General features: G+C 30.5%; 1 protein-coding gene across 1 annotated transcript in view; it reads left to right on the top strand.

Annotated features, from left to right (window-relative positions):
- The window catches only part of LOC142317518 (neprilysin-4-like), a 101,175-nt gene that overhangs the window by 37,809 nt on the left and 38,740 nt on the right, over nucleotides 1–24,626 (top strand). The window contains exons 4-9 of the mRNA XM_075354079.1: nucleotides 7,006–7,063; nucleotides 8,539–8,615; nucleotides 10,971–11,216; nucleotides 12,741–12,943; nucleotides 17,288–17,467; nucleotides 23,090–23,301. Coding sequence (XP_075210194.1) covers nucleotides 7,006–7,063; nucleotides 8,539–8,615; nucleotides 10,971–11,216; nucleotides 12,741–12,943; nucleotides 17,288–17,467; nucleotides 23,090–23,301 — 976 coding nt within the window. The remainder of the gene's footprint in view (nucleotides 1–7,005; nucleotides 7,064–8,538; nucleotides 8,616–10,970; nucleotides 11,217–12,740; nucleotides 12,944–17,287; nucleotides 17,468–23,089; nucleotides 23,302–24,626) is intronic.

The raw sequence follows: 24,626 nt of genomic DNA on the forward strand, positions 1-24,626 counted from the left end.
CATATTAAGTTTATTTCTAAAAATCCAATACTCTTTCTTATCTTCATTGTCTTTAGCACCAATTTTTTATACTTTCTTCCTTCAAATATCAATAGTATCTCTAAGTTTCTTTTGTTGTCAGTGGATTTAACAAACCAATCCTATCTTTCTACTCAGTCTCTCCTCTTGCCTTATTATTCCTCTTTTTAATTCATTCACTCTATTTTGAATAAAACTGAAAAAGTTTTTATTTTTTAGTATTTTTTGTAATAATTCTATGAATTTACTTTTATCTATCACTAATCTCATCAGCTGTATGATGTCCTCAAGAAGTGTACTATACTAACTGTAAGAGGGATGGGTTAAATTGCTCAATTCGTCAGAATCAAGTATTCTGACTAAATTATTTTTTGTCCATTTTCATGGCTGAAAAGTAAGATTTGTGCTTCTACAGATTAGACTAACAGATTAACTTTAGAAACTTTATGTAATTTTGAATGTCAAATGATAGGCCCATAAAAAGAGAATTAAAGTAACTGTTTATTATACTTTCCTTTTCTTTTTCCTGTTTAGCCTCCAGTAATTACCTTTCAGATAATACTTCAGAGGATGAATGAGGATGATATACACATTATTAGTGTAATTTATCATTTATTGCTACTTTTAATTAATTTTTTAAAAATTCTAATGATATTTGTTATTTTTTAATCTAATGATATTCTTTTCCAGAAGATATCATCAAATACAGTCAACTGTTTACAAAGATCGAAATCCAATGAATCTGAAAACAGAAAAGCATCTATAGACAGAGATACTTCCTTTTCTAAGTATGTATTTTCCTACATACTCGTATATGTACCTAATATTTGAGTAAACCAAACAGCGCCAACAAATTTTTATTTAAAAAAAATACACATCTTTTTGAAATATTCTATTTTGAGAGAAAAGATGGTATCAATTTTTTATTTTCTGAGGACCTTTTAATGCCTGAGTGAAATTTAACTTATTTTCTTTAATGGGAAATAATTTTTTAGCAGCTACTTTTCCCAACCAAAAAATAGAGTTCTCAAATATATTTTTGTTTAGCCTCTATATTTAAATATTCCTATGATTACTGCTGCAGTTAGCAGGGGATATTTACAGGCATGTACATGTCCATGTAAAAAGTCAATTTGTACAAGTTAGTGGTTCAGCTATAATAAGTGAATACCATCTGAACTAAGTACACTATATTATATTAAAAATAAACTGCATTAGATTCCACAAAAAAATTAATTGTAAGTTCATTAAGTATAGTAAATAATCTTACCAAACAGAATAAATTACTCTTGAGATGTAAACAAATTTCAATTGATTTTGATAGATTTATTCAAACAAGTTTCAAAATCATAAAATTAGTCAAGGTAGGTCCCTTGCACTATTTACATCTCCAGTATCTTGTACCTTTTGATGAAGTATTGAGTTCTTTGTACCTTGCACTTCCTTTTAGATAATCTATAATTTTTACTCTTTTCTTGGTATCCCCTTTGTACGTTCTACCAGTCTTTTCTAGCTATGCTCCTTCTGCTTTAATCGACCCTTCCCTACAATCTGATACATTTTATATATGAGATTAATTGCCAATCAGCCTTTTCTTATACTCCCATCATTACTTCTTCGTTTTCCCTCTGTTATCCATTTAATCTTCTCCAGTAACTTTGCATATGCATCCACACTTCTTTATCCATTTTTTGTAGTAGGGTAGAGCAATTTAAGAAGTGGATAAGTATATCTTGGAGGACCAAGTGGTGTCATGCACAAAAAAAATTTAAATTGCATACAAATTATGTAAGTTAATAAAATATAACTAACAAGTATTAAGCAAGTTTTTCAAATTTTTGTAATATAATTACTCTTTTTTATTTCAAAACAGATCTTATCTGTTATTTATTTTCCATTTGCAACCAACGGTACTATCTTGTTCTATGCTGATAGTTTTGTTATTATTTCTTTTTTGTGTTTTCCATTTCTTAGATAAGTGTTTGCAATTTACAGAATCTACAGCATATATTTTAAAGAAAGCTCATTGAATACAAAAATGTGGGCGTATTGTAAATCTATTTAGAAGATGCAATATAATATATCGAGATTATCTAATCAAGAATTTAATTATAAATATTGTCAGTAATTATCAAACTTGAAATTCATTACTATTTTTTTTTTTATAATTAGACTATATATTATTATTGTTATTTTAAGTTTACATAATAGGTTACTAATTATGATAAAAAAACTTTATTGAATTGTTGAAAGGAGAAAAGTAATCTTACCTGAACTGTAAATTAATGTAAGAAAAATGTAATTCAAAAAATATAAATTATTTAAAGAATGCAATATTTACGTTAAATAGAATTTAACAATTTTAATATGAAAACTGTTAATCTATTACTTCAACTTGATAGATAGGATTAATTAATTGTCTGTATGATGTCAAAACTTTATGATTTACTTGTATATCACTTTTATTGCAAATAAATGTCATTTGTCTTATTTATTTACCTCCAAGTGTAACCTCACAAAACACTTCTTTCTTTTTCCTGTTTAGCCTCCAGTAATTACTGTTCAGATAATACTTCAGAGGATGAATGAGAATGATATGCATGAGTGTAAATGAAGTGTAGTCTTGTACAGTCTCAGTTCGACCATTCATGAGATGTGTGGTTAATTGAAACCCAACCACCAAATCCATGATCTAGCATTCAGATCCATATAAAAACAACTGTCACAAAACACTTCACAGATTTTCTAACAAAAACCTTTAGTCAATTAATATATTAGCTACAGTTTCAACTTGACCTTTCTATTCCCTATATATAAAAAGTATAATTTTTGTGATACATCTGGTGGTGTAAGGATTTTTTTTGCTTCCAAGTGGGAAAGTGTTCTAAGTGTTACTTTGTTTGCCGCAGCCATAAATAATATTATAAACAATGTGCAAAAACTGGTTATGTGTTCTTTATTGTAGATGATTTTTCTATTTGCATAGCATGTAAAACGTTAGCTACTGGTAAAAGGCTGCTTCAAAACACAATAACCCACTTAGAATCCTGGTAAATCTACTGGATTCACGTTTTTCCTGAAAAAAACAAAGTGCATTTGCTTTTCCCAGTTGAGGGGACATGTTGACCCTCAACTATATTTACATGATGAACCAGTATAGACATAAACGCAGGTTAGATTTCTAGGAATGTGATTAGACCAACGACTAACATGGGTAATATATTTGAAGGAGCTGAAGGTAAAATGTCTAAAAATGTTAGACATGTTGAGGGTTCAATCTAATACCAGTTGGGAGCTGATTGTGTATGCATGTTGCATATGCAACATGCAGGGGTAGAGCTTCTACTGAGCTCTAGTTCGTTCACGATTAGATTACGGCTGTGTGGCTCATTCGTCGGTGTGGGCCACCACAGTAAAGATGCTCGATGCAGTCCATCATTCATTCATCCATCTTGCCACGAGTGCTTTTCGCTCAAGCCTTGTGGTATGTCTGCTGTTGGACAGTGGTGAGCCATCTATTTGTAATAGATGAAAGCAAATATGTTCCTATGTGGCTTGCATTAAACCGCAACCAACTCATCCAACCTTTGATGTGGTATTTTCAAACCAGCATGTTAATCAATACCAGGAACAGCCAAGATCTACTACTTCTGTAGGCATCAGAGCTCAACGCCTTTTTCAGCTTTAAGTATACAATTATCTCTAGTCCTTACTGTTCCTTGTTATTAACCCCCTTGGCAGCCTTCTCTCGTTAATGACTGCTTTGATCTGTATCAGTCGAATAAAACGAACACAAATCTGGTTATCTTAAAACGATTTTTATTATACTGTTGCATGTCCATGGCTCAATCAGGGTGTTGAGAGATTGATAATTGAAAATGTTTATATAATTACAATTTTTTAGTTTAATAACATAAATAAAATAAGACAAATCAATAATAATAATAATAATGACAATAGTAAACAATAATAATAATAACAGACAGTGATTAAATACAAAACAGAATTTAAAGTAATCGTCAGGATTTATTCACAGGTAGTTAAATATTGGTAACCAGAATTCAGTCCCATTGATAAATGACATTAGCATGACCGCTAATATTAACACTTAACAACTAATCTTGTGTTAACAACAATAGTACAATAGATAAGACAAGTATAAAGTTCTTTTACTCCAAATACCTTTTCTGTTCTCAAACAAAACTATCCTAACAATTTATGAATAAAATTTAGTACATTAATCTCTTTCACTTATAGTCTAACAGTAACTCACCGAACCGTTTCTTGTTTTCATGTACTAAAATTAACTTGTGATATCATCTTAATCGCGTTAACTTAATTCACTTGAAATTCGCTCCTTCATTGACCTCCTTGAAGAATACTCTCGCTTCAAACTCACACAATAACTCCATCATAGCACTCTCTCGCAGTCTGACTGTCAACTACTCTTCCCCCCCCCCCCCCCCGGAGTATTTGTACTCCTATCCTTTTTACCTGCAGGACCGGACCCAACTCGATGAGTGAGAATGATGCGTCCATGGAATTCCATACCTGGGTCTGGTAACTCTTCTCACGGAACAACATTTGCTTAGGTGGGCAGTATTACAAAGGACGATTGTTAAACAGACTTGTTACCTTTACTAAAAAGGTTCCTTTTAGCCACTTTCTGGATTCCTCCCATTATTATATTTTCTACTACTTTCTTCCTAATTGGTAGGAATCCATTACTCCGTTATACCGGTCCGTTACTCCGTTATACTGGTAGGAAGTCCGTTATACCGGTCTTGTTCGGTATAACTGTTATTTATAACATATTATAAATAACATGAAACCTGATGTTACAGTTTATACGAACGGTTCTAGAAACATTAATTCTGTTGGTTGTGGCTTTTTTGGCAACAAACCATACATGTCTGGCCTTCCCAACATCACTAATGTTTTCATTGCAGACTGTATGATATAAGAAGACCTTATATATAATTAGCCCAAAATATTAACTTGTTCTTGTTTGAAGATTCCATGAGTGCCCTACAGGTGATTAATGACGTGTTCTCTAGACATCCTGTTATCTGTGAGATTGTTATTTCACAAATGACTAGACGTAATACATAGGTGAGCTTATGCTGGATTCCAGCCATGTAGGAATTTCAGGCAATGAACGCACAGTTAGTGCGGCAAAGGAGGCTTGTTTCCAGCCTCCTTTCACCGATCTTGTCTGTTTTCTGAAGAGGGTGATCGGTGTTGAGTGGCAAAGTGAATGGGATGCTACCATGAACAACAAACCTCGCCTAATTAAGAACACTGTTTTACCGTGGAGCTCCTCATGCAGAATTAACTGTCGAGAAGAGGTTATTATCTGTCGTTTGCGAATAAGGCACACTAGGCTCACTCTTGGATATCTGATGACTCAAACAGGTGCACCAGTTTGTGCTCGCTGCGACTTCCAGTGCAAAAGATCCTTGTGGACTGTATCTGTTATGCGGTATTATGTCGCAAGTTTAAGCTGGGGGCTAACATTCGAACTATTCTAGGGGATGATGAAATGTTTTTATCTTATTATTACGGTTTCTTAGGGCCGTCTGTTTGTACTCAATAATTTAAATTACTGTAGTATGTTTCGGCTATTCATGCCAGTTGCTGAATAGCAGTTTGAAATTTTAGTATTTTAATTGAAACAGAAAATGTGATTTGTTTCTATGCCCAGCAAAACCTACTGAAGATAAATTGATGAAAATTTGAATACTTGTTCTTCTTACGGTATATGCACACTGAAAGGATTTTTTGAAATTCCGAGTTGAAGGGGTTAAAGTGGAGTAACAATGAATGAAGTTTACTATTTTTTGAATTTATTAGTGATAAATGAAGATATCCACTTGATTTTTGGTGTGTGTAATCTTCATGTGAAAGTCTAAAACCTAATTTCAAGTTTTTTGAGATTTCGATTTTAAAGAGTTAAAATGGATTTTGAATTTTTTTTATATCGACTATTTTTATTTTTAATTTCTCGGTAAATAAATGAAGATGTCAATTTGATTTTTGTGTATGTCATTTTCATGTAACTAACTAAAAACCAGTTTCTAGATTTTTCGAAATTTGACCTTGAAAGGAGTAAAGAACGGTAAAAAATTTGAACAGTGATTGCAAATTTTCTCCATTTCCGACTATACAAAACATCATATTCACTAGATTGGGACCTGCAAATACTCTTCAGATAAATATCTAAAAACCATTTTCGCGTTTTTTTAATTTCGATTTTTTAAGGACTGCAACGTTGTAAGACGCAGCGGCTCAGCCAACACAGCCAGTGTTACTGTATGTACGACGCGACTGGCTACACCTACCTCCGGTTAGGGACAAAAAAAACATGAAATAAATGTAAATAATTTTTTTTTAAATGAGAAACTAAGTACGGGCCACCTCTTAGTGATGTTTATCCGGTAACGCAAACTAAATTTTTACCTGTACGAAGTAAGGTTACCGGTTACTACTAATATTTTCAATATGGAGGTCGATGACGGAAAGTCCGTTATATATTATAACTAATATTTTTAAGATAATGGGAAGAACGAGCCATTACCGGCTAAATATTCCTTGACCGGGAAACGCAAGTATCCATATAGTGCGGGAGAAACTGGAATGCTTTCTAAAAGTGAATATCGAAAAACCAATTTCTAGATTTTTGAGATTCCAAGTTTAAAAGAGTAAAAATTGATTTTTGGAACCTGCTACTTTTTTAATTTGTAGGTAACAAATGAGGATACCAACTTGATTTTTGATGTGTGTAATCTTCATGGGAATAACTAAGAACCAATTTCTAAATTTGGCCTTGGAGTAAAGAAGGTAAAAAAACTTTTGGATAATGATTGCAAATTTGTCTCATTTCTGACTATACTAAACAAAATATTCGCTTCATTTGGGATTGAAAATACTGCTCAGATAAATATCTAAAAACCATTTTCATTTTTTTTAATTTCGATTTTTTTAAAGGATGCGATTGTGAATGGAATGGCAGCTCAATGGAAAATACAGCCACTGCCTCTGTTAAGTAAGTGCGATGCAATTGGCTTCAGTTGCCTCCCGTTACTTGACTAAAAAATATTAAAAAGGATTTAAAAAATACAGTCACCTCCTACTGGTGTTTGTCGGATAATGCTATGAACTGAACAAAGCACATTTTTACTCGTCCTTCGTACGAGTAACCAGCTATAAGTAACATTTTTAAATCTACATTCTTCAGATGTACTGATCAAACTGTTGCTCTGAAGAAATCACAATATACTGATGGTTTTTTTTATAAATTGAATAGGCTTTTTAGTCAAAATCATGACTTTGATAAACACAGAAGAGACCAGGAGGCAGAGCCCTCTGGCTGAACAAGAAACGCAAGTAACCACATAGCGCGGACGCAAACACTGATATGTGAAATAAATAAGTTTGCTAGTAAAAATATATAGCAGGCGAAGCCGCGGCTGATATACGGTAGTACTGTTTACAAAATTTCTACATTTTTACCTGTGTAAATTGTAAAGTGCTAAAAATATTATTATGTTCATTATTTATATATTTTATATTATTAATATTTTACATTCATTTATTTGGAAAGAATAAATATTCTTTATTTCACAACTATGCTTGACATACTTTTAATCGACTTTCTCTTTAACCGCCTGTCGGTTTAACCATCCTACCATAGAAAACAAACAAAATCACAGATTGTTTCAAATAGTTACAGTAAAAAAATTTAAAAAAATTAACGGTTGGTTTTTTCATATAGTAACAGTAATATTTTATTATAAGTACATTTTAAGTTTGTTCATTTACATAAGATACTCATCCATAATCTCTGTTTTGTTTTTGTTTTTAATCAATAAAGCTGTGAATGAGAGATGATAATTCTATTATTTTATTCAAATCTTTCAACAATATATTATTGTTGCCTGAGTAAATTGAAATTAAAACATTTGATCTAGGTAAATCATAATTATGGTTGTTCCTTTTTTAACTCATGAATAGATTTTATAGCATTTAGAGCTTATAAAAAAGAAGTTAACCCTTTAACCCTTAAAAGAAGTTACCCTTTTTGTTATCTGATCAGGGGTCTGGTCTTGTGAAAGTTGATTTGGTTAAGAGGGAGTGTATTATACTACAATGTGTAGATATATAATAATAGATATATAATAATTGTATAAATATTTATAATATTTATTGTATAATTGTAATGTAGATATATAATAATTAAATTACATATATTTATTTTAAATATTATTATTATATTTTTTTGTGGTATATTATAATATATATATATATTCATGAATAACTAAAATTAGGAATTGTAATACTAAAAACATGCAATAGCAAAAAGTATTCTAACTATAATATTTATAAAACTATGTTAATTTTTTATTAGTAGAATAATCATGAACATTTGATTAGTTGTATTAAAAAGTAAAAAACTGCATTAAATATTTTGTTTTTTAGTGAGGATATTAATGTTTTTTATGATGACAAACTTACTCAAAGTGAACATACTGTTCCTGAATATAAACCTCTTCCATCATCTTGGAATGGCGATAAAAAAAAAATTAGAGAAGCTCAAGGTAAACTTACTGTCCTTTTTAATTTTTTTTTTTAAATTAGTTATTAAAAAAAGATATTCCCCACCTTTTTATAAATTTGGGTTTGTTCTTAACTTTTCTTATTTCAGTAATGTATGTGTAAAAGAAAACTCAAATTTTTATAATCTGTATAAACATATATTTTTCTAAACATTGAACCAGATTATTGTATATAACAATGCTGACTTATATGTGAAATAGGTCACTGGGCTGACCTGGGAGATTATTTTATCGCTTTATTAGTTGAGATTTGAGAAAGGTTTTAGATTGAATTTATATATTCCTCCATAACCTGATGAGCAGTAAGGCTTAAAAAAGAGCATACAATGTCTTACTGTTAAAATTTTGTTTTAAGACATATCTATGTTGTTCCTATAAATTGGATTTTATTTTGGCACTTCATATACAAAAATGGGCTAATCTGTTCTCAAGATATCAATTAAATAGGAAATTGTATTTTTTCACATTTTTCATAGGTATAGCTGGCGACGTATTGCTGTGCACATAGGATGATGGCTGGCTTGCCGTGCTAACTATCCTGAACAACTCTGACAATGTACCACATACTATGTAAGTATACGGAGCTATATGAGATGTTTTTTTGTAAAGGAATGACTAACTAACTGTTCCACCCAGCCTATCAGTCTCTCTCTCACACGCAATGTGCATAGCTATACGCCGCCTGCTATAAGTGTGTAATAATCTTTTGTAAAATCTCTATGTATTATGACATAAAATTGATATCTTATATATCAAATGCCTAAGAATTAGATTTTTCATTAAATTCTTGTTTTTCATAAAAATTGGGACAATTACCCATATCACAATTCAGTGGCCATCTCAATTTGTGGTAGCACATTTGTCATGTGTTAGCAGTATAACCAACTTCAAAGACTCGCAGAGTAAATTTATCTTAACCCTGTCTGAAACCTTCAGACAGGATTAAGATAACCTATACCTGCTCTGTTTAAAAAAAAAAAAAAACAAGAGACTGACCCTTCTTGATGAAAACTAAATTGTAGGCAGCATCATTTATATCATTTACTCAAAGAATTTAATATTATAAACCCTATAAAAATTTCCAAAACTTTAAAAAATATATGTAGGTTTTGATCACATCCTGTAGCATAATTTTTGTATTTTATATGAGAATGATAAAAAAAGGAAAAACCTGCAGGATAAAAATGAAAGAAAGTGAAATCTTCAAGAGAAAATTAAAACAATTTAAACAACTTCCATAAAAAATTTTTTTTTTTGAAATTTGGACTCCAGCTCAACTCTTAGGAAGAGTTTCTGTTTTGCTTGTAGGGGATGTATTTTAACAAAATACTTCAGGACATAAATAAGAAGATTTAAAACAATTTTTGTATGAAACTGTTTTTAAAATTTTAACCTAGGATTCCCTTCCAGGTAGTAAAAAATGATTCTTTTGGAGAGTAGTACAAGGTAATAAGTCTCTACAGAGTACATTAGACGGTTAATACGTGAAATTTTATGAAAATAAGTAAAAATAAGTTCTTTACGGCAACCAGTTTAAGAGATGTTTTTAAATTAAGCTTAAAAGCAACTAGACACCATACACAGTTTTTTAAATTTTAAAGTGTAAAACTTAAACATTACTTTTAAAGAAAACACAATAAGTTCTCATCTGTTATTAACTTTGTATGGATGGCTGCTGAAGTTTAATATGGATAGAAATTATTGTGCAAAATACAATTTCTTGGTTCAGTTAATTTTTGACTACAACTTCAGGAAAGTTAGTACACAAATAAGTAACAAACTTTGCTGTATTAGCCTAAAAATAATTCCCATTATGGGATTTCATTTTTTAATAAAACAATTGGTTTTTTGCTAAAGCCATGCCTGAAACATTAGTTTCTTATTCTAATGTTTTCCTTTTCTTAATTAACAGTAATCATATACAGTACTTCTAAATTTGCATAATTAGTATTTTTATAGCAAGCAGTTATTTGTCTCTACTATGGTGACTTAGAAGGAAACTTAAGTATTGTAATCTAAAAGAATTCTTACCTAAACAGTAACAAAGCAAAGGCTTATTGATATAACAAAATGAACATTTTTAGTGATAATATAAAATTAAATGCATTTCGTGATGTGTGGTCATTACAGAATCAATTAGTGACTGTTCACTGAATCAAATATATATTATATAATTCAGTTTAGATTAGAGAAATGGGGATTACTAATAAATTAACTTATTCTTACATTGTTGGTAATAAAGTAGAATAACTTAAAAAAAACATTGAATTAAAAATTAATTTGTTTTTCTTGCAAACAAACCTACAACAATGTTTTTATGTATTTATAATATTACAGCTAAATTAATGAAACAATATATGGACACAACAGTTGATCCATGTGATGATTTTTACCAATATTCTTGTGGTAATTGGGGTAAACTAAATCCAATACCCAAAGATAAAACCACTTTTGATACTTTTGAAATGTTACGAGAATCGCTTGATCTTATTTTAAGAGAACTATTGGAAGAAAAAGTGAATGAAGATGACATTAGTGCATATGTTAAAGCTAAAAACCTTTATAAATCTTGCATTAATTATGGTATGTAAATTTATGTTGATATAATAATATATTTATGTTGATAATAATGTATGCTGGTAAATATATGTTGTTAATAATAATTTTTACCCAATATAAATAGAGCCAGCTCAAGCCACTTTTTTGAGTGAATTATTAACAATTTTGCTTAATTACATTTATTTCTTTGAATTTTCTACTCAAATTCATTGCTTACTTATTGTTCAACTTATATGAAGGAGCCAGCTTTGAATATAATCCTGTGTAATTATATTAAAATACCTTTTCCACCCACAAATAGTTGTCTTATTTAACATTTATATAAATAAATTAATGGTTCAACCAAATGATCAAAAATATGATTCTTGGCATTGTATAAGAAAACAGCTCAGAGCTCAACATTTTACCAAGTTTGATTTCAATGGTCCTTAACCTTTTTTATTTTTTAATGCATTTTGAATTGATTGTGATGTCATGTTCAGTGAGATCAACTAATAAAAACTTCTCTTCTGCTCCAAAAGACAGTTGTCCTGATTTTCCTAGCAGAAAAGGTTTGCAGACATTATTTTGGTTTTGATAGTACAAGCATTCTTACCTCTATTCTATGCATAATGTAAGTTACTTACTAGATAGCCCTTGTATACTGCAAAAGCTTATTTTGTTAAAGAATAAGAGTGTTTTTTAATTATTAACAACTGTTAAACCAAACCTAAATATGATTCTTTTATAGATTTGTTTACAGTAAAATAAAATCTGTGAACCACTAAAGATGAAAGTATTCAAAGAAATATTGTATAAATATTAAAACTTCATTTTAAATAAAATATCAGTTTTTTCAAACCTAAGTCACTTCAAACCTCTATACTTTATTTCTCACAAGTAAAAGGATGAAATAGCATTTAAGAAATCTTCAATATCAGAATGAAGTTAAGATATCTGCTTTTTATTTGAAAGGTTCTAGATTCAAATTCTGGTTAGGTTTCTCATTTTTCAGATGTTACAAAATTCATTTCTCATCCCTAAAAGATGTGGCAACTATAATTTGGTGGCAGTAACCTGTAATTCATATATAAATAAATAAACCAATTAAGTAAAATTACAGATAAAAAATGAAAGAACAGTGAGTGGAAAATTATACATAAAATTAAAAAAAAAAAAAAAACAAAGTATTTACTCTTTATTTTATTGATTATCAGTCAGTGTTTATCAGTGGGTTGCCCAACAAATTATTCAATTAAAATTGACCATTCAAGAGATGTGGTTCAGTCCTTGAAAATATTCATCTTAATTCAAAATTGTATATCAAAATTATAGTAATAGTTTTATAGTTATTTTTTTAAAATAAATTTCAGGTGATACTGACAGTTATGGGCATTTGCCACAAAAATAAAATAGATTTATTTTGCTTAATCTGAATTTTTTTTTTAAATTAGAAAAATACTGATAAGTCACTTCAAAGATATACTGAATATAAATAAAATTAAAGATTAAAATTAAAGTAACAATTAGAAAATGTTTGTTACCTATTTGATTTACATTTATTTTTAGAAATATTGGAACAGAGAGGCGATAAGCCACTTATTGATCTTTTGAAAAATCTAGGATACTGGCCAATCCTAACAAATGAATGGGATTCTTCTAACTTTGACTGGTTAGAATTAATGGCACACCTACGTCTTTATAATAATGATATACTTATATCTGAATGGGTTGGACCGGATATTAAAAATTCAGATGAGTATATTATACAGGTAAATCTAATTCATAGTATATAAATAATTAACTAGAATAAAAAATAAATAAATTTTATGAAAAATAACTGATTTACAAAAGATTTAATTCCTAGCCTGAGATTTGAATTTTATTAGTCACAATAATTTATCTCATTTTGTACACAAAATCTGGGTTTCTTATGTGAAACTCTTCTTCTCTGGCTGTTTCTCTGTTTCAGGATATCCATTAGGCCACCAAGAATATGTCTGTGTTCTTTCTGCAGATAATTCTCTTCAAACATTCTTTTAAGGTTACATCCTTTACCCACTTCCTGCTTGTCTAAATCCATCTACCATTTCTGTGATCATTCTTCTTTCTAACTCTGGTTTTATTTCATTTTACTGATTTTTGGTTTTGTTTCTCTTCTGTTTGATATCATTACAAAAACCATGTTAACTGTATGTTAGTAACTCCTTTCCAACAAATTTTGAGTACCAGAATTCTCTCTTTATTATTCACTTCATTTTTTTATTTTCCCAACTGCTCTCAAAAATTTTGTCTCTACTCCTGGTGGCTTAGTGTACGTGAGAATCATTCATAAAAAAATTTGATAAAAAAGTATTTCCTCAATTAAACCATAAAATAAATCTTGTTGTTGTATTTCTATTTTAAAATTCTGCTATACTCAGCAGCCCACTTCTAATCATTAGGATTTTATTCAACTGATAGCCTCCAACAACTGATCATAAAAAGCTGTTACTGGCTCAGGCCTCAACCTCAAAATATAGAAGCTACAACAAATTTTTTCCGTAAACAAGAGCCACTTGAGATCAGGCCCTGAATAGCATCAAACATTACTAATCCTCAGTTTTGTGGGTTGGGATATCCATCTGAACATGAATTACAAAAAATTCAGCTATATACCAACTAGAAGGTAAATTCAATAATTTACCCTCCAATAAAAAAAAAAAACCAATAAATTATTCAATAATTTGGAGAGTAATTGTCATAATTTTATGATATAATCAGATATTAAAATTCAACTCAACTTTTTTTTATAAGTTTTTATTATTACTACTTTGTTGATATAAATATTGAAATAAATTAAACCATCAATATCATTGATAGTTTTTTCAGCAATTTTTATGAAATCAAGACAATAGTTAATTTGCACAGTAACCTGGGATTGAATGTAGAGTTTCAAAAATCAGTCCACGGACACAGAGATGAAAGAAAAAAATAATAGCAGTAATAAGACAGGATCAGCATGAAAGTGGCAGAAAGTGGCTTACAGGTGAAAAGAAACCAGGAGTAAAGGTATTTAGAGAAAAAAATCACTGCACTTGTCAAGAAAACCTAATTCTGCCAGCTGGAAAGCAAGTGATACAGTTCAAAACTTTGGTGAAAGAAATTCATTCTCCGTATGATGGACTGACATCAGTCTTGCAATCCAGTAGTATTACAGTATTGAAAAACTATATTAAAAAAAATGTAGAATTATTTTCACAGGGAATTATTAACTGATACCAAAGACTTACTAGGAGTGAGGACCCATACTAATTTCACTCAATCACACATGCTTCTTACAAGTTATATGATCATGACTTCCATACTTTGTGAGTAAATACATAAACATGAGAAGAGATGATGCAGAGGATAGATGGTTATAAAAATCAGCCAGTAATTGCTGCTGTTCTAACAACTAAAAGAAGTCTATATCTGTAAAGAGAACATATGTGCTGCATTTGCAGATTATCAAAAACCCTTCAATACTGTTCTCTATTCTTCCCTGGTAGATACTTTTGAAGAGTTCCAAGATCCATCAATAAAATTAATTTATTGAAAAACTTGATGAGTAAGTGGTGTACACTACTGAAAATGAATGTTGGAATTTTTTGAGGTGTATTTTGTAATTATTTCTAGAAGGGTTTGTCAGGAAAAGATGCATTCATTGCACTTTAGTGTTCAGCACTCAGCATTATTTTTACTTAAATAAATCAGCCTGGTTGTGTATATTGTCTTGAGTAGTTATCCAGTTAATCATTTGATGTTTATGGATGATTTTAAAGATCTCTGGTAGATATGAGCAAGCTCCATAAAAACAGCTGCAGAGAAAAGATAGGAAAGAGATGTATGCGCACTTTTGACTTCCATTAGAATATGACTAGTGATCACAAGTTGGCTTGGCTGTACTGAATGAATCACGAAAGCAAGTTAAAACAGTCTTGAAGATGAACTTTATAAAAAGATCTGTTTTTCTATCAACATGTGCATAAAATTTTGCATACTCTTTTTTTACATGTGCATAAAATGTATGAACAATCAAGTGGATGCACATAGAATTTCAAGCTTATATGCATATCTTGTTTAACAGTAATTTAATCCAGAAGTTCAATGGTGAGACTTTACCTGCCAAGGAGAAAGAAAGTACATGAAACAGGAAAGAATTTTCAGTATTACAACCAGATTAGCAATAGAGACAGTCTGTTTTGTTGTGATGTTATAAAGATCTGCAAACATTCTATACCTCAAATGGACAGACTTCATACAGTTGACTTCTTCGCCAGTGAAAAGAATGAGAATTGAAAACTAAGCAAATCAAAATTAAAATACATTGTAAGAACCTTGAAAAGAGATGTTTACAAAGAGGCATGTGAGATCTCTCTGATAAATTAGTTTGAGTCTTTTGCTTGCAGTGTTTAAGTAATAATACTCTTTTCTAGTTAGCCAAAGAAAATTACCATGAATATGGTAAAACCTATAAAATTAACAACTCTTGTCTAAAATTTAAGATTTTAAGTAGTAGTTCCATATTTTAGTAAAAGTGTATTTTAGTTTGGCAGGATATCAGATTGTCAAATGTTACTTGTTGAAAGAATGTGGTCATATGTTTCACACCCTAAATTCATTCTAGCTCTCAGAAAAAGTACTAGTAAGTTGTTTTGATATTTGGTGTTTTTTTTTTTATTAATGGAAGTTTTATTTATCATGTGTGTTTTGTAGTTGTTTTTCATATGTTGTAACAATACTGAATTTTATTGCCATATTGTTTTCCAATTAATCTATTTCAGTTAATTACCAGCTTATTTACTCAGACTTTTAAGTTTATTAATACACCTATTTTCATGGTATATCCAGTATATTTTTGTTTATTTTAAATTACAAAATAAATTTAACAATAAAAATTATTCTGGTTGTGTGGGCCCATTAGCATATTGTTTAAGTTACATAAAACTTGTTATATAAACAAGAGTCTCTAATCATGTAAACTGATATTTCTTCTTCCTTAAAATACATCTCTATTGGAATTACAAAGCAAAAATCAACTTAGTAAAATCTGTTATGGCTATTGGTTGAAACATTGTTTCCCCCACAAGCTCTTTCCTTGTCTTTTAATTAAAATGTATTTTACATAGTAATATTTACTTAAAATTAGTCTTAGTTGTAATTAATTGTTTAGAAAATATAAATCACAGTATTTGAATCATTTGCAAAACTCTTCAAAAGCTTTGTTATATAGTTTTTTTAAGCTATAATATTATCCAAAGCTAATACCAACCAAATCTTATAATATTTATTTCTTTAACAGCTTCAATCATTTCATGAATTATGCTTTTGTTTTTTAAGCATTTAAAACAATTAATTAAATTAACAATAAGTAATTTGAAAAACTAGAGTATGGTACATGCAAAAAAATATTGTGTGTATAAAAGTGAGAGACTAGTAAATTTACATAAAACACGCACACGCACACACACACACGCACACACACACACACACCACACACACACACACACACACACACACACACACACACACACACACACACACACACACACACACACACACACACACACATCCTAAATTAACTGAATGTCATTGAATAAATGATCTCTTTACACAGCATAGGAAACATATACAAATATCTATCTAGTGTCTATAAATCTGTTCACTGTTTAATAATAAACGAATAATTTAATCAAATTTTTAAAAAAAATTAAAATTAAATCTTAACCATTTGCTGGTTGTAAAAGAAATTAATACTTTTCTTCTTAACCCAGGTTTTTGTTAAGTGGGGTTCACTTAGGCAGCATTCCACTTTACTGCAATCATTAAATTATTCATTGAATATTTGCAAGCTGCCAAAACTAACACGTTATTAAATAAAAAATGAATGAGTTAAAATTACCAACAATTTCAGAAATCCAATTTTAAAAATTTGGATTTAACTTTTTAATTAACTTAGATAAAATCACAATAACTTTATTTTTAAGATAATAATCAGTAATACTTATAGTATTTAAATTAATTACTTACAGTAATTATTAACTTAGATAATTACAATTTACTTTTTTATGTATAAGATTTTAATTCCTGTTTAGTTTGATCAAACGAGTTTAGGGCTGCCGACTCGTGATTATTATTTACAATCCTCAAATCTTATGTATTTAAATGCTTATAAAAATTACATGATCAAAATTGCTACATTACTTGGAGCTTCTAGTGAATCTGTTAAAGAACAAGCTGATGAAATTATCGCTTTTGAAACTTCTTTAGCAAGAGTAAGTATTTTTTTATTTTTTATTAACATTAAATATTTTTCTTTTTAACACGACAAAACTTTTTAAATTTTAAAAGCAAGATTCCAACAAATATTTCTTAACTAATCCTTAAGAAAAAAATTACCCAATTAGAACAACAACTATATTCATTTACTGAATTCATTTAATCACCCCTTAACAAATCTTCAGAAATTCTTTAGTAGTCACTTGCCTCTTTGAGACATGAGGTAAGATAAACTTAGTGACCTTATGCTCAAAGGTCATATATTTTTCAAAAAAGTGAAAAACTGTTTAACTACTTTAAAATCATTCTTATGCTAGAATATGATGACTATACTGGAAATAAGTCTATAAATGAAATAGCCAACTTGAAATTTTAGCTTTAAATGTGGTCAACATTGTTGACCATCCAACAAATGAACATGTGCATGATAAAGTTTAGTTCACCTAAAACACCTTCATAATGATGATGACGACGACGACGACAATGTATTAAAATTGAATAAATTAATTTTATGAAATTTTAATGACCCATTGAAATTAGTTCTCAGGGTTACTTTCTTAAAATTTAATAAGGTAGCCTGAGTATATAATTTAAACAGAAATGGGACAGACATAATAAATATTTAATTATGAAGATGATTTTATTGGTGGATTAAATTGTTTCAATCTGTAATAATATGATTTAGTCTTATGAATTTTTTTTTTTTTGTGATAATGTAGGATGAAATTAATTTTCATCCTAAGAAATCTTAACTGTTGACCAAAATGTTAACAAAAACTTTTAATCCATGGTCAAGAGACTCATACAGTTGTTATCATTAAAGGGAATCCTGTCCATGCAATTAGCAATGGTATGTTTATCAGAAAATTACATTACAATAATTTTTATCCATATTTATAGTTACAATCTATCTGATGATTGTTTGTTGTGAATCACAAATGCAGAGTTTTCTAATCCCATAAATTAATTTCTGATAGAGACATCAGAAATTAATTTATGGAATTATGGGATGATTTTCAAGGGAGGTAATAATGAATGGATAATCAATATTTTATGGATATTAAGAAGAGCAAGTGATTAAGGACACTTCCCTATGGCACCTTGAATTCTGCATTTTGTAGGAAAGAATTTTCTTTCCTTCTTTTTAGTTCTACTATCAAAAAATGAAATTTCAACCATCCGTTTACAATTATTAGGTACAACCTCAATCAGCTCCAATCTTCTTTCATTAGCAAGAAATGCATAACCAAGTTGAGTGCTTTACTAAAATTGCAAATAAAAATTTTTTATATATTTGTATTGGTAAAAATGTTTTCTAGAGATGAGGATTAATTCTGTGCTAGTAAATGAATACCTAAAACCATCTAAGGTTAGTATGTTTTTCAGGAAAACTTAACTTTCTATTTTATATAAATTTTTTTAAATTAATAAATACAGTTTAAGGGAAATTAGGTCATTAAATTTGTAAATCAAGTATAGAGCCTTGCTGTATGAGGTGAATAACAATAAAAACGAAAATTACAATAATCTCAAAGATTCCCTATCTAGTGCCAGTCATTTCATTTTTATCCTACATCCCTAACAATTTGTTTTACATATTCCAAATGTTGTCTCCCTGCACATTTTTCCCATCTACCTGCCCCTCCAATATCAAAGCAACTATTCCAGAATGCCTTAAGATGTGGCTTATAAGTCTGTTTCTTCTTTTAGCTATATTTTCCCAAATGCTATTTTCTTCATCAATTTGCTACACCTCCTCTTCATTTGTCACTTTATCCACCCATCTGATTTCTAACATTCTCCTATAGCACCATATTTCAAAAGCTTCCAATTGTTTTCTTTTCAGGTACTCAGATTGTCCAAGTTTCACTTCCATATAAAGCTATGCTCTAAACATATACTTTCAGAAATATTTTCCTGATGTCTAAATTAATTTTTGATAGAAGCAAATTATATTTCTGACTGAAAGCTCATTTTGCTTGTGCTATTAGGCATTTTATATCACTCCTGCTTCGTCCATCTTTGGTAATTCTACTTCCCAAATAACAGAATTCTTCTACCTTCATAATCCTTCCTCTTCCTATTTTTATATGCAGTTGTCCATCCACATTTTCTACTGCATTTCATTACTCTTTTTTATTGTTTTGCATAGGACTTCAACCATGCCATTCATTGTTTCATCTAAATCTTTTTTACTCTCAGCTAGAATTACTATATCATCAGTAAATCATATCAAGCATCTTTATCTTTTCACTTTGCACTGTTACTCTGAATCTAAATTGTTCTTTAACATCATTATCTAGTAGTTCTATGTAAAGATTAAAAAGTAATGGGGAATACAAAACATCCTTGTCGGACTCCCTGCTTCTTACTTAAGTTCTTCGCTTATTACTGTTGCAGTTTCGTTCCTGCAAATGTTAGCAATTGTTCTTCTATTGCTATACATCAACCCTAAATATTTTAAAATGCTGAACATTTTATTCCAGTCTACGTTATCAAATGCCTTTCCTAAGTCTATAAATGACATGTATGTTAGATTGTTTTTCTTTAATCTTCCTTCTTTACTCTTAATCTTAGCGCTAAAATTGCTTCCCTTGTCCCTGTACTTTTCCTGAAATCAGATTGGTCTTCTCCTAATACTTCTTCCACTCTCCTCTCAATTCTTCAGTACAGAATTATTGTTCAAATTTTGGGTGCATGAGTAGTTAAGCTAATTGTTCTCTATTCTTCACATTTATCTGCTCCTGCTTTTTTTGGTATCATGCAATAGCACTCTTTTTTTGGAAGTCCAACAGAACTTCCCCTTTTTCGTAAATATTACACACCAGTTTGTATAATCTATTTATCACTTCCTCACCTGCAGTGTTTAGTAATTCTGCAGGTATCCCATCTATCCCAGGAGTCTTTCTCCCATTCAAATCCTTTGATGCTCTATTAAATTCAGATCTCAGTAATGTTTCTTCTCATTCATCCTCTTTGACTTCCTCTTCTTCCTCTATAACAGCAGATTCTAATTCACTTCCTCCATACAACTCTACCACCTATTATCAACCTATCCTTTCATATTATAAATCAGTGTACCATCTTTATTTAACACATTATTAGATATTAATTTATGTACCACAAAATTTTCCTTAACTTTCCTGCATGCTCCATCTATTTTGCCAATGATCATTTCTCTTTCCACTTCTGAACACTTTTATTTATCACTTTCTGAACCTTCTTCATCACTAGCATTCTTATATTTTCTATGTTCATCCATCAGCTAAAATACAGAGTGATTCAAAGAAACGGGAAATTAAAAAAATTAAATAACATTAATGAAACATTTTTTTTAGAGAATGAATTTTATTTCATGAAATTGTACAAATGTTGCCATTTTAGGATACATACATTTTAGTTTATGTTTTAAAGATGACATCTTCCAGGTGACCTCCTCTTATACGTAAACACTCACGAAGTCTCTGCGTTAAATTGTTCATGGTTTGACGTAACATCTCAACTGGAATTTCCGCAGTTGCTTCTCGGATCTTTGCCTTCAGTTCTTCCGTTGTAGCAGGTCTACTGTGGAACACTTTGCTTTTAAGGTGACCCCACAGAAAGTAATCGCAAGCTGAGAGATCAGGCGATCTGGGAGGCCATCTAATGTCACCATTTCGTGAAATGACACGTTGTCCAAACAATCGGCGTACAGCTGCCATCGATATTCGTGCAGTATGTGACGTTTAAACCAGGCTGTGTTAAGAATTAGTGGAAATCTCTTTTGTTGTTCCACAACAAAGGTTTCAAGCATGGCTACATAACGAGCCGACGTCACTGTAATCGCAAGACCGTTGTCATCCTCAAAAAAATAAGGGCCTATAACACCGTAAGATGACATAGCACACCACACGGTCACTTTCTGGCTGTGAAACGGACGCTGGTGTAGCTGCGTAGGATTTTCTTGTCCCCAGTATCTGAAATTTTGCTTGTTAACAAATCCACTGAGGTGGAAAAATACGCTTCGTCTGACATCCACAGTTCGTGAACAAACTCTTCGTTATCATTTATCTTCTGAAGCATTACATTACAGAATTGTGCTCGCACAACTGCATCGTTCGGTTTCAGTTCCTGGACGATCTGCAACTTGTATGGATGGAATTGGAAGTCCTTCACTAACATTCTTCAATCACTTGAACTATGCAATTGTAAAGATGCTGAGAGACGACGGCTTGACCGATGTGGACTTCGTGTGACAGCATCTTGTAAAGCTTGAACATTCTGTAGTGTACGGACGATTCGCTCACGGCCTGGAGGTTTCTTTTTCATTGCCGAACCAGTTTCCTCAAATTAGATATCCATGTTTTAATTGCATGTGCTGATGGAACACGGACGTGCCGTCCCAGATTAAAATGACGGCGAAATTCTCTACGCGCTCCCTCCACACTGTCATTGTGGAGTTTTGTAAAGCTCTTTGATAGCAAATGTACGTTGCGCACCACTCCAAGGATCCATGACAACTAAATGGCAGGTTAGGTTAGAGAGGCTGGCGCCACTTATCAAGTGGTACCAATCGCCCACGGCTACCAAGACAACTTTCAAAATTTCCTGTTTCTTTGAATCACTCTGTATATCCTCTGATATCCAAGACTTCCTACCAGTTCTTTTCTGCTGATTTAAGAATTTCCTTTTTAACATTCTCCCATTCTTCTATATTTTCTACCTTATCGTTTTTACTCAGACCTCTTAGATGTCCTCCTCAAAAATCTTCTTTACCTCCTCTTCTTCAAGCTTCAGTAAATTCCACCGATTCGTCCGACACCTTTTCTTTAGGTTTTTAAAACCCAATCTACATTTCATTATCACTAAATTATGGTCGCTATCAATGTCTGCTCCAGTATATGCTTTGCAGTTGAGTTATTTCTAAATCTTTGTTTAACCATGATGTAATTTATCTAATACCTTGTAGTACCATCAGGCTTTTCCCATGTGTGTATTCTTCTATTATGAGTTTTAAACTGGATGTTGACAATTACTAAATTATACTTTGTGCAAAACTCTATAAGTCGGTCTCCTCTTTCATTCCTTTTGCGTAGAATATTTCTAGAATATTTTTTTCACCCACAATATTTCCTTCCTTGCCTTTTCTGATGCTTGCATTCCAATCTCCAACTACTATTAAATTTTCATCCCCTTTTATGTATTTAATTGCTTTGTCAATTTCTTTGTATACACACTCTACCTCATCATCGTCATGGTCACTTGTAGGCATATTGATGTTAACAATTGTTATTTGACACTAAGTTAATTATTCTAAAATCACCTGACCAAAAGTCATATTCCTCTTCTCACTGAACCTTGCTAATTCCTACTACATCTACATTTAACCTATCCATTTCCCTCTTTAAATTTTCTAACCTACCAACCTTTTTTAGACTTCTAACATTCCACAATCCGACTCGTAGAATGTTATTATGCATTACACTGGTTATATAATGTAACTGGTTTATATCATGTGGTAACCAGTAATGCAGCCAAGATTCCAGATCTTATTTTGATTAATCTGATTTTCTGTGATAAAATCTATTCCAGAATTTTGCTTTTGAATTAAAAGTATTTATTTTTTTTATATTTCTCAGATTACGTCAGCATCAGATGAAAGACGGAATGTCAGTGGCTTATACCAAAGAATGACTGTTGGTGAACTAAAAGAATATGTACCGCAGGTTGATTGGGAAAGATATTTAACAATTGTTTTGAATAGAACTTGTAGTTTCAATCAGCAAGTTGTTATATTTGCGTTACGTTATGTCCAGGACCTTGTGGCACTACTTGGTAAAACATCACCTCGGTTAGTAAAATAGAATATATTTTAACTACTAATAGACTATTTATTTTGAATTACTTATTTAGTTTTTTTATGTTAATCCATTTATTTTAAGGATTCATTTCTGCAAACATTTGAAGAGGATCAAGAAAGACCAAACTCTTCTGTATGATTAAAAAGATAACATTGGATTTATTATAAAGAAACAATTCTTTTTTTTATAAAGTAAACTTTTGTTTGCATATAAAGTATGTGTATATATTTCCGAGTTATTTCAAAACATTTTTACCTTTACGTATTCAGATTTCCTCAGTGATTGCACTGTTTTTGTACTGTAATTAATTTAAAAATGAAGTCAATGATGTTAGTTTTTTGAGGTGGAAAGACATGTGTTAAGCATGTGATAAGGATGTAGTCAAAAAGTTCATTAGTTTGAATTATGTGCATCAGGATAATTAGGTATGCTTATTGAACAAGTCTGTATTTCATATTGTTTGATGTCTTATGATAAGGTACTTGCTATGTAGAAACTTTTTTACCAATATATCAAGAATCCAGAAAAGTTTTTACCATTTTTCATGTGAAAAATTGAAGAAAGATATTTTTGTTATAAAATAAATTTCTTCACCAAAATATGAACCTTCACATTCTATAACTTTCTTCCAGTGGTTTATTAAACTTATAAATGCCATATTTTTATAAAAATCTTTTATTTTACCACAGAAATATTTTGAAAAACTTGTTCTTTCAGATCACTTTCATTGTCGAACTGGTTGTTGCTCAAATAGTCATCCAGATTCAGGAACAAATGGAAATTTGTGGTAAGATTTCTGGAGAACATGGTGGGTGGGTATATATAATCTCCAATTAAATTTCACTAACTTGTCATCAATTGTCTTTGCTACATCTAGTCAGTGTTATCCTGAAGAAACAAAACTTTCTTCCTGTTTACCAATGTGTTTTCTTTTTATAATTCTCTCTGAATTCTTTCCTCTTGATTACAGTAGATGTTAACAGGGATAGCTTTTCCCACTGTTAAAAACTTTTGATGAATGATTCTTGTGGAAGTCTACCAAATACATAACAAGATTTTTCTATCTTGAACTACCTTATGATTTCTTCACTAACATTATATGTTCTAGCAAAGTTTTCTGCAAGTCAATTTTGAATTAGTCTGATTGCAGTTTTCAAATATCATCATTTAAATTCAGTGATGTTCTTGATCAGGCTTCATCCTTAAGGCTCTCATTACCTGAAGCAAATTTTTGAAACCAATTTTGACCAATTTATTACTTTACTGCATGTTTTCCACATCTGTAAAAAACTTTTGATGTGCCTCTGAAGTATTA

The sequence above is a fragment of the Lycorma delicatula genome, chromosome 1 (assembly GCF_047948215.1).
Source record: "Lycorma delicatula isolate Av1 chromosome 1, ASM4794821v1, whole genome shotgun sequence".
Lineage (NCBI taxonomy): Eukaryota > Metazoa > Arthropoda > Insecta > Hemiptera > Fulgoridae > Lycorma > Lycorma delicatula.